Source organism: Rhinoderma darwinii, chromosome 2 (assembly GCF_050947455.1).
Source record: "Rhinoderma darwinii isolate aRhiDar2 chromosome 2, aRhiDar2.hap1, whole genome shotgun sequence".
Lineage (NCBI taxonomy): Eukaryota > Metazoa > Chordata > Amphibia > Anura > Rhinodermatidae > Rhinoderma > Rhinoderma darwinii.
Window position 1 is genome coordinate 148,137,379 of NC_134688.1, and position 12,036 is coordinate 148,149,414.

The 12,036-nt window shown below is 38.6% G+C and overlaps 1 protein-coding gene across 1 annotated transcript; it reads right to left on the minus strand.

Moving 5' to 3' along the window:
• Window positions 1-983: 983 nt before the first annotated feature.
• On the minus strand, window positions 984-9,960 carry ACOD1 (aconitate decarboxylase 1). The gene is made up of 5 exons (XM_075850258.1): window positions 9,912-9,960; window positions 8,252-8,413; window positions 5,186-5,275; window positions 2,138-2,343; window positions 984-1,964 (listed from the first exon to the last, which is right to left on the minus strand). The coding sequence occupies exons 1-5, from the start codon at window positions 9,924-9,926 to the stop codon at window positions 1,016-1,018; spliced, it is 1,422 nt and encodes a 473-aa protein (XP_075706373.1). The 5' UTR covers window positions 9,927-9,960; the 3' UTR covers window positions 984-1,015.
• Window positions 9,961-12,036: the final 2,076 nt, after the last annotated feature.

Below are 12,036 nucleotides of genomic sequence, written 5' to 3' on the forward strand. Positions count from 1 at the left end.
TGAATATTCTTATACATAAATGAGAAGTTATATGTGAAAGAGTGGAATTATAGAGAAAAAGAATCATCAGAGTACAATAATAATAAGCTTGTCAGATAAATTTTAATGGGTTATAAACAAAAAAATAATTTTTCATTCAGAGCCCTGACAGTTTTAAAGATTGCACAAGTACATTTACATAACATAAAAATACAAAACACATAAAGTGTAAAAGAAATAGTGCGTGCAATGAAACTAAATGCAGTGAAACTGAACAGTGATATAAATGATCTAGTCTCATGATAAATACCATTACTATATACATGTTATTATATGTATTAACATTGTATGATCTTACTAATTTGAAGATAATTGTCCATGAAGAATATTTTCTATTAAACAAAAATTTGGCCATAACATTTTTTCAAACCCCAGCTTTAGGTTTTTTTCGGAGCAGGTCTGAAGTAATTGAAGTGATTGGTAGCTATAGGTATTTTTTGTCACATGAAATCATCTACTCTCTCTGCAGATATTACGAGTTGTGTTTCCTCTTTTTCCAAGGCTCAATATTCAGTATATTCATGTTAATGCCTTCAAGCTGTAGTGTGCTCTGGAATCCAGGGTAGTCCATTTATTTACAAAGGGCAATTTATAGCCCTAGGTGGTCATTCAAACCACAGAAAAACTGAACACAATGTCAATATTCAATATCCAATGTCCAACCCAATATCCAATGTTCACAATTTTCAGTCAGAGTTAGGGCTGTAATATGGGCAACATCCGAATTCATATGGCCGCATAAAATTGTGGCATCAGACTCGATTTGTGAGAAGGTATTCTTCAAGTAATGCTTCTACAGGAGAATATCTCTATACCCAGGGAGCCCAAAACGTGCAGAGGAACTGCCATGCAGAGATCTTCATTCCCAGATACATAAAGTGCTTAAAATAAGATATATATAATATACATAGAAACCTAGTAACCCACAGCTGTATATGTATTTCAGTATCAATATGATTGTTGTAGTTATATTTTATCAGAATGATCTTTCATGCTTGCTAGTAGTCTGGCCTCTTTGTCTCAGAAATGAGCATAGAACTGAGCAGTCTGGTAGATCTTCCAGCTTATTCACCATCTCCACTATACCTTCTACTCCATCTTCTGCAAGCACCGTCAATGCATTCGACCTGAATTTTTTTACAAGGTCTTCATTGCTCAGCGGATTTCTCCAATGACCATAAAAAGTGTTGCATCTCTCTGTAAAGGTGTCTCCATTTGTCATTGTAACAGTCACTTCACAATACAGTTTCTCAAAATTAGGTTTATTATCAGATGGGTGAAGCACCTCTGTTTTACTGAGCATCTTCTGTACTTCTGGCCTGGAAATATTCTGGTCAGTGAAAGACTGGACGGACACAACTCCATCTAGTAGAGCTGTGCAAGCATTGAACTGGAAGGAATGACGAGCTTCGTGTTCTGAAGTTGGTAAGGGACGGCTGACATACTTAGCATCTGGGATTTTGAGTACAATATTCTGAATATTTTCTATGAGCAATGGTTCATTGGGCCCAGTAATGTGTTTCCGTACTGCACATGCTGCATCGGCAACCCAGTGCATCCCAAGATGAGCAGGGAAACGTTTTATAGCCACATCTTGTTTCTCTAGTAGCCAGTTGTAGGATTCCAGAGATGGCAAGGCTTTTGGGTTATAGTCATGGTAGAAAGCACCAAAACCAGACTCTAAATCCAGGATCTGCTTATTCCCTTCAAGACCTAAAAATGCAAAGCAAGCAGCTTCCAAGCCATGTCTGCCTGCATTTCCTATGTGGAGGGGCTTAGTTTGTGTCCCTGCATTAGCCATAGGAGCCCCAGAATATGATGCAGCAATAGCTAAGGATTCTCTGCACTGAATCTGATCCAGGCCTAAAAATTTAGATGAGGCTGCAGCACTTCCCATGGTACCGACCACAGCAGGAGGGTGAAACCTAAGGAACAGACGACAAATAATGAGAAAGGAACATTGTGATAATAATTTGTTACATATAAAACTGCACATAATCCTAAAATGTTACCATGCATCCCTCAAAAATTATTTATTCACGTAAACGTATAAGTAGTGAGATAGAGTTTGTTTTAAGTGGGAATTAGCATTACATACCTGTTTGGAATATTGCTGGCTTCATTGGAAAAATGCATGAGTCTTCCCTGCACCTCAATGCCAACATTAAATGCCAAAAGAAAATCGAGTCCAGATTTCTGGTGATGTGAAGGTAATGTTTCTGAAAGTGCAATCAAAGAGGGCAGGACAGCCCCAGATGGATGTGTGGCAGGGTGCCAAGTGTCATCAAAGTCCATTGAGTGAACCTAGGAAATAGTGAATGTATATTTCAGTTATTAAGGGAAAAGTCAAGATAATATTGATTAGTCAGGTTAGGCCTCGTTCACATCAGCGTCGGGTTCCATTTGGGGTTTCCGTTCATCCAATCCATCAGAGGAACAGATGAATGGAAAGCCAAACGGAAACCAGAGCTTCCGTTTGCATTTATGCATTTAGGATTTATTTCAATTGTAATGCTTCGGTTGCAAATGGTTTCTGTTCCATAAGGCTTCCATTGTTTTCAAGGACACAATAGCGTAGTCATGGTAATTCAAACGGAAGCTATGGTTTCCGGTTGGCTTTCCATTCATCTGTTCCTCTGATGGAATGGATAAACGGAAACCCCAAACAGAACCAGACGCTGATGTGAACGAGGCCTTATCCTTCAATTTCATGCACAGCAGTATTGTGTTTTGAGCAATATCTAATATTTTCAATTCTGGTCAGATTTTAGTACCGGTAACATTTAAAGGCAAACTCTTGTTAAGGCAGTGGGGGTGAATTATCAAAGTGGTGCAAAGAAAAATTGGATTTGTTGCCTATAGCAACCAATCAGATTCCAGTTCTCATGGTCCAGAGGCTATTTAGAAAATGAAAGCTGAAATTAGATTAGTTGCTATGGCCAACTACTCCACTTTTCTTTTGCAATACAAATGGCACAATATTATTTTAATAGTAGAGAATTGTAGCAAATAGGGCAGCATAGTATAATGGCAGATTATTTTTAGCTTTAAAAGAGCGCTAATTGTACAGATGAATGATAAAAGTAAACAGGAGATAAACTTGCTCATACTGTGGGGGGAATGTATTAACTTTTCTCCGCCAGTTATCTGGTTTAGAAAAGTCGCAAATACATCAAAAGTTGCAATTTGTGCAAAGAAATTAGATTTTGATGCATTCACGTCGCCTATGACACTTTTCCAAAAAGAGGGCAGGGCTTAGCTAAAAGGGCATGGCCTGCCTGCTGCGGCCCAAAAAATTTACTATCATTTGAGGTAGAAACTGGCGGAAATTATGTCGGAAATCTATGCCAATTCGTAGCTGGCATAGATTTCCCTTTCAGGTGCACAAATAGCCAGAGATGCATCTAATTTAATAAGAGGCGTGTGCATATAAAACGCCAACTTTATTGAATCTCCCCCAGTGTGTCTTGTTTGTAGGATCCTCTGCATGTTCCTGAAATAAACGGGTCATGTAGAAATCCAGCATAGCACACTTATGGGTAAACCTGTCAATATGTTCAGTTTACAGGCAGTGCCACCACAGGGGAAATTAGGCATTACACAGTCCCCATTTAAATCAATAAGTTGTCTGTGTAATGCAGGACAGGACAGGTCCTCCAGTAAAAGAGACACTATTTTTAAACATTCTCCATTCTGGCCAAGAGATGTGGATCCTAAATAGAGGATCCCCTTTATTAACTCAGATTTATCGAAGAGGATAAAATGGGTATTATAATTAAAGTTACCACATATTCTATTTTGCAATATGTATGCATTTCTGGGTTGCCAAGTAAGTGTATTTTGTAAGAGACTGGAGTTACCCAGTATATGTGTCACAATAAAAGAAGCCTATATATAAATTTTCTGTATTTTTTAATACCCAGAATGTTTTCTTACACCACTTCCCTGAAATATTGGGATATCAACCAATGTGTTTGAAACAGCACAGAACAAAGGGATTGCACACAATGGGGACTATTCTTTATTATTTCACACAATTCCTGGTCTCTTTGTTTGCTAGGTGGATCCCTACTAAGGCTTCGTTCACATCTCCGCCAGGGTCCCGTTCCGATGGTGACGGATCCGGTCCCAATGGTTTCCGTTTGTCTCCGTTGTGCAAGGGTTCCATAGTTTTGACGGAATCAATAGCGTAGTCGGCTACTCTATTGATTCCGTCAAAATGACGGAACCCCTGCACAATGGAGACAAACGGAAACCATGTGCACCGGATCCGTCAGCATTGAAATCAATGGTAATGGAAACCTTTGGTTTACGTTTGTGTCAGTCAGGGTCCCGTTCCGACGGAAAGCTCAGATGGAAGGACGGAACGGGACCCTGGCGCAGATGTGAACGACGCCCAACACAATTATTATGACCTGTGATGGTCAGTAGAACTGCTGTGCATAAGATTTATTCTAAAAGCCATCTCTAGGCAGATAAGTGCAGGCATTCGCAAGGTAATATAAGTCCTTTGTTAAAAACCTTTACATGCAATATTTAGCTGGTTTGCTGAACTAAAATACTGTTTTTTTTTCTTTTAAAGAGGCCCTGTCACCAGTTACTCCTACCTAATCTGATAGGCGCTGTAATGTAGATAACAACAGTGGTTTTTATTTTGAAAAATTATAATTTTTGAGCAAGTTATGAACATTTTTTGATTTATGCTAATTATTTTTTAATGACCAACTGGGTAGTTTAACTTTTTACCAAGTGGGCGTTGTAAACAGAAGGGTATGACGCTGACCAATTAGCGTCACAATTATTAGTAATGGAGAATACAAGTATTTACTAAAAAAAGACATGTCAGGAGAGCAGACTGTCCTCTAACATCTGTAAAATATGTATCTAGAAGACGTTATGTTATTTTTAACCATTTCTAAAACTGTTTTAGGTCCAGAGTTGTCATAACTAACTAAGTAATTGCTAATAACTTCTTTTAGAATCAAGCTCATAGCAGCCTACCGGTCCTACTTCACTGCCAGTAGCGTCTAACTTCTATAACTATCTGAACAAAATGTTCACATATCAGTATGTATTATTACTACAGGATGGTTAGTGGCAATCTAACATTGATCAGAGATAATTGTACACAAGGAATGTCTCTTACAGCAACGCCATTGACAAAAGAGGCATAGAGTGGAGGAAGACGGAGGTCAGACTGTCCCCAGACCGTGCTTGAGATGTCAGTGCTGTAAATCTGAAATCAATAAAACAATTGATCACATAAGCAGGGAGAAGGATAAAAAAAAAAACTGACAAGTATATAGTGAAAGATTGTAACTACTAAATAGAAAATGATCATCTTTTATTACTATGGAAGTAAATTACATCTTACTTTAGACAGCAATTCTCCAAAAATAACAGATAAAGTATTTAGTAAAATTTCATTTGTTTGCATGTTTCATAACATAATACAGTATATAAGTAGCTCAAGGTAGGTATAAGAAATGTATATTGAACTCATAATTCATAACTCATAATTACAGCAGATAATGACATTTTGTTACTCATTTAATGAACCTCAATCATGTAGGCAAAAATAGTATGACGGCAATTTGGACACTTCTAACCTGCCTTGGAAAAATAACAATTATATTCTGATTGGTTTCCATCTACGCCTGCTCCACTTTTGTCTGCACTTATTTTCATAAATGAGGGCAAATGTGTTTCAGAAATAGCACAGATGTTTCTTAAAGACATTGATGGCATATAGTATCTTTAGCATTTACCATCAATGTCCAATCAGCGGGGATTTGACTGATGTGACAGCTAGAACTAAGTGGTAGTGGCTATAGGAAATAGCTAAACTCCTTTGGGTATTGGCTTCGCTGAGCTTCACTGAGGTCACATTGTCTGCCCATTATGGTCAAAGGCTCACCGCTTTGTTCTAGCGGTCAGTGAGGGATACAGAGCTCGGATGCCCACTAATCAGACACTGATGGCATATTCTAGCATTATGCAATCGATGTCTTAAGTGAGAAAACAACTTTAAGTCTCTAATTCTACAAATGGCGTTGTGGTATATACACTGGCTGCCTAGAAAAGAGTGTGAGCTGCTATGTAAGTATATGGGGCCTGTATTAGTTTAACCCCTTAATGTCTAAGCCTGTTTTGACCTTGTGGACACAGCCGATTTTTGCAAATCTGACATGTGTTTCAGGCATTTCACAGGAAATAAAGCAAAGTAGAGGTGAAATTTACAAATTTCTATTTTTTTTTTACAAAATTCATTTGTAATACAGTTTTTACTGTAACACAGAAGGTTTTACGAGAGAAACGCAACTCAATACTTATTGCCCAGATTCTGCAGTTTTTAGAAATATCCCACATGTGGCCCTAGTGTGGTAATGGACTGAAACACCGGCCTCAGAAGATTTTGGGGCCTCTATTTTATTAGAATATATTTTAGGCACCATGTCAGGTTTGAAGAGGTCTTGTGGTGCCAAAACAGTGGAAACCCCCCAAAAGTGACCCCATTTTGGAAACTACACCCCTCAAGGAATTTATCAAGAGGTATAGTTAGCATTTTTAGCCAACAGGTATTATGCTAATTTTCGACTTTTTTTCTGAAAAAACATACGATGTTTTAGTTTTTACAAGGAATAAAGGAGAAAAAGCACCCCAAAATTTGTAAAATAATGTCTCCAGATTACGGCAATACTCCACATGTGGTAATAAACTGCTGTTTGGACCCACGGCAGGGCTCAGAAGAGAACGAGGGCCATTTGGATTTTGGAGCGCAGATTTTGCTGGAATGGCAATTTCGCCACATTTTTTTGCATCCTAAATTTACGCCGTTTACCGTGTGATATAAATAACACAATAACTTTATTCAGCGGGTTGTTGCGATTGCAAACATACCAAATTTATATAGATTTTGTATGTTTTACTACTTTTACACAGTAAAAACACTTTTTTTTTCAAAATTATTTGTTTTTGTGTCTCCATATTTGAAGAGCCATAACTTTTTTATTTTTTCGCCGATGCAGTTGTATGAGGACTTTTTTTTTGCGGGACAACTTTTAGTTTTTATTGGTACCATTTTGGAGTAGATGCGACTTTTTGATCACTTTTTATCACATATTTTTTAAGGCAGGATTCAAAGAAAACAGCAATTATTTTTTTATTTATTTTTATATTTTACGGCGTTCACCGTGCGGGTTAAATGATGTAATAACTTTATAGTTGTGCTCGTTACGGACGCGGTGATACCAAATATGTGTAACTTTTTAACTTTATTTTGTTTTTTAATAATAAAGAAGTTTGTAAGGGGAAAAAGTGAATTTTTCATTTTTTTTTTCACTTTTTTGCTAGTCCCATTAGGGGACTTCACTATGCAATCGCTCGATCGCATTTATAATACACTGCAATACTTCTGTATTGCAGTGTATTATGCCTGTCCCTGCAAAACGGCCAGGCATCTGCTAGGCTATGCCTCTGGCATGACCTAGCTGGCATACACTACAGGCAGACCTGGGGGCCTTTATTAGGCCATTGGAGACACAGAAACTCTGCAATCTTATCGCTCGGTGCTGGTGGGATGAGAGGGAGCTCCCTCCCTCTCTCCAAAACCACTCAGATGCGGTGTGGGGGCAGCTATGGGGAGCATTATACTCTGTGGGGGATGCTATGGGGTGCCTTATACTGTGTGGGGGAGGCTATGAGGGGCATTATACTGTGTGGGGGCAGCTATAGGGAGCATTATACTGTGTGGGGGTAGCTATGGGGGGCATTATACGGTGTGGGGGAAGCTATGGGGAGCATTTATATATATTAACAGGCCACTGCATTCCTTTTGCTAGCAAACCCATGTAACGGGTTTTCTATACTAGTACTGTCATACTGTTCAACATCCACAAGGTGTATACACTATGTTTCTGCACAGTAAATATCTTGGGTAGATTATAAACCCATATGACGTGTCCTTGAATCCTCAAATGTTTAAAGAGGTTCTGTACTTTTAACATTCAATACTACTTATAGAGTGCATCCATAGTGGCTACTGTATGGATGTGCATATCGTATACACAAGATAGCCTTAAATGGTTTTGTAGAACCCCTTTAAAATAAAAGCCTAAAGAACATATTCTTTTTATACAAATAGCTTTTTATAAATAATACCTAGTGGTATTTCAGATTCCATAAGTTAAACACAATGATAAATAAGACTTACTTTGCTGTACTGCAATGCCTTATGGAAGACTTCTGTTGTGGTACCAATCAACCCGACTCCCAAGGTATCTAAAATCATACGCTTGCTTCTCTGAATCAATGCTTCCGTGAGGTTACTAGTGGTCAGACCATGTATAATCCCAGCAAAACTACCTGTGACTGACTGGAAACAAGAAGAAAATAGATATGATTACTGTATGATTCGCATTGTTACGTAATCATATTTTGCTGCATAAGTCAAATAAATTTTCTCGCAAACCCCAATTATCACATAGAGTGGTATGGAGCAGCATTGCACATGCTCAACCATCACTCCATACAATATTTCAGTCATGGTGGTTGTGCTGGTGAGGAGGAACTGGGAACTGTTGAGGTTGAAGACTGTGTGTGTAAATCAGCCTCACGCAAGAGGCTGTGAGGTAGTTCCATCTCATGGAAATCGCTGGTGCTGACGCCCTCTAGGCTAGCCAGTGATTCATTACCATGTTTGCCACCTAAGTAACCGGGGAGCATATCTCAGAGACGGGGGAACCTAGAAATAAAACAAAAGCACTGCTAGAGTCCAGGAGACAGCGGTAGTAAGGGGAGGCTGGTTTACTTTTTTGGACCTAGTGCCAGGTCCTCTTTAAAGGGAATCTGTCAGCAGTTTTGAGGTCTCAAAACTGCTGACAGCGCTATATAGGGGAAAGCATTATATTGATACCTGCTTTCTCGGTCATGCAATTTGACTTGATTCTTAATTCCCCCGGCACTGCGTCATGCAAGTTGCATGGCCGAGAAAGTGATGTTTATTTCCCATGCCCTCCCCCTCCTCTATAGAGCACTGTCAGATGTTTTGAGGCCCCAAACCTGCTGAAAGTTTCCCTTTAAAGGGATATATAGGTTTCTTGGAAAATGTTATTTAATTCTTCATGATAACTGTTGATGGTCCAGCTGTTATAACCACATCAGGGCTCTATTAACCCCAGGTTTATGGTTAGAAAAATCAAACTATTCAAATTTAAAGCTTTCTATGGGACAACGTGTGTCAAAAGAGTGTCCCTTCTGGAGACTATGTTTTTGGACAGTGTGTATATATATATATATATATATATATATATATATATATATATATGGAACAGCACAGAAGCGGAAAACCAAAAATTTTGGGTGCAAAGCTCTCCTTACAAGCTTGAGACTGCTACTCTTAAGAGAGAAATAAATTCCAACGAGTCCTACTTATTCCACCTACCACATACTCCATTAGATCATTGGCAGAACCCACCAAAAATGGTGAGACCCACTAAATTTAATCTTGTTTTATGGCCATGTGGAATATCTGACAAAAACGCACAAAGCTATAACTATGCTGATAAATTAAGCAATACATGACTGGCATCACACTTTACATACAGTACTTCATTTAGCATCAACTTTAAGTTATATTTTTATAAATTTTTAGATTTATTGTATAAAGTATTTTTACTTCAGACAAATATGCAATATTTAATTGAATGTATATTATAGTCAACTAGAAGCACACTGTTACAGAGCGTACAATTGCTGACATAAAGACCAACTTTGTCTCTAGTATCCTGTAAATGTATATATATATATATATATATATATATATATTATACAACAGTAATGAAATCCATAGAAGAGTAAGTATAGAACCATACCTTAGTAGCGAGCATGTTTCTTGGAATGAATGTACACTGTAGCTTCCTGACTTCGGTTCTTCTTCTTGTTGCTTCAAACATTCTCGATCATTTTATAGTCTAACCAACTCTGTGGTAACTGATAGCACCCTTCCTGCATGTCTCTTTCTTCCCCTTTTTTTAACTGGGTTTTCCAATTTACATAATATTCAAGTTCCCAGTCAGCTGTACCAACATGATGATGATGATGATCTATTCCAAACACAAATATCTTCCCACTTACTTACATATTTTTTAATTAAAAATGTAAACTATTTTATCTGATTCTAATGTAGTATAGCACATTGACCTCAGTTGTATTGATATATTTTTAATAGACTTTGTTTTGCATCCTGTGATGGTAACATAAATCAGTATAGTCTATAGCATCCGTGATCAACAAGTTAATTTTACAAAATACTATTGAATTCTAGAAAAAAAAGTCTAGACTAGCGCTTTCATACTGAGACGGGTCTCACTGGTTACCCATGGCCAGTATGCGTTAGCATACTTTTTTGCTTTATAAAACAAGTGGAGTCTGCTGCGCTTTCCTGTACAGTCATATATTTAAAAAGTATAGTGTGCAGTATACTTTTTTTTTTTACAACAGGAGCAAATGAGTGACGTGTGCTACTGTATGCCTTTACAGTCGCATATGTTACAGTCTTCAGTCATATAAATATATTGGGGGAATTCTCCCGATGTATGTCTCCAATGGTAGGAAAAAATGAGGGGGAGCTGTGTGGCGCTATATACAAAGGGGGGAGCTGTGTGGCTATCTACAAGTGGGGGATGTGTGGCTATCTACAAGGGGGGCTGTGTGGCTATCTACAAGGGGGAGCTGTGTGTGGTTATCTACAAGGGGGGCTGTGTGTGGCTATCTACAAGGGGGGGCTGTGTGGCGCTATGTACAAGGGGGGCTGTGTGGCGCTATCTACAAGGGGGGCTGTGTATGGCTATCTACAAGGGGTGCTGTGTGTGTCTATCTACAAGGGGGGCTGTGTGTGGATATCTACAAGGGGGGGCTGTGTGTGGCTATCTACAAGGTTGGCTGTGTGTGGATACCTACAAGGGGGGCTGTGTGTGGCTATCTACAAGGGGGGCTGTGTGGCGCTATCTACAATGGGGAGATGTGAGACTATCTACAAGGGGGGCTGTGTGTGGTGTTATCTGCAGGGGGAGGGTTACTGAGGGGGCACTTTTATTGTGTCGAGCACTGAGGGATCATTATTACCATCTGGATCACTGGATTACGAGTTTGTTTAGACGATGGAGTATAGGTGTGGAGGGTGCTGGAAAAGTGAGAAACCAACATGTCTGTGTGTCAAATTCTGCAGAGACGAGTTGTGACGGGAATAAGTCATCACAGTGGTCTGGGCTGGATGGAGAAAAAAAGGGAAAGTGAACGACTCTAATCAGAGAAAACATCACCTAAGTTAGTGCGGGAAAGCTACAAGCGGAGCTGTGAATGGTGAGTCATTCCTAGCACACTGCACAGTGCATAGGCAATGATTTTGTAGTGTGTCCGTAAAACTTTTGGTCTGTCCGTGAATCTTAGCTCAGTTGTCCAGAAATTTCTGAAGTGGAGGTTGGCAACCCTGCTACAGATGTACTGCAAAGAAGAATGTTCCTATTCAATGACAACGGGGATCTTGAAAATGGTGAGAAATTCAACTCAAAGTACATAGCACTTCATACACGCCATTTCTAGTAAGATAATTGGGACAGTTTCTCCAGAATATGGACTGTTGCAAAGTATAATATTGATTGAAAATGTTTTAAAACCTTTATATCACTATTGGTTGGATAATTGTGTTCTCACGCTGCACAAAGAGACAAATTCTGTATTTTTCAAGTCTACAATCATATAAAATGCTATATATTAATACATTCTCTAATACATTATAAATAAGAGCTAGATTTCTGAGATACTTTTCTAATTTCCTAAGAAGAAATCTAGCTCAGAGGGTACATTTTACATAGATTTTTTTTCTTATCTCCCACCCTTCCCCCAAGTTACTATGTTAATGGTATTTTGGAAATGCTCATTTTTGTTCTCTAGAATGTTTACATTTCAAGATGTTCTCCTTTTTCTAGTAAATATTTC

Coding starts and splice junctions, on each gene's coding strand:
- ACOD1 (XM_075850258.1), bottom strand. Junction 5,276..8,251: donor AGGCATTGCAGTACAGCAAA/GTAAGTCTTATT, acceptor TATTGATTTCAG/ATTTACAGCACTGACATCTC. Junction 1,965..2,137: donor GCCAGCAATATTCCAAACAG/GTATGTAATGCT, acceptor TCTGTTCCTTAG/GTTTCACCCTCCTGCTGTGG.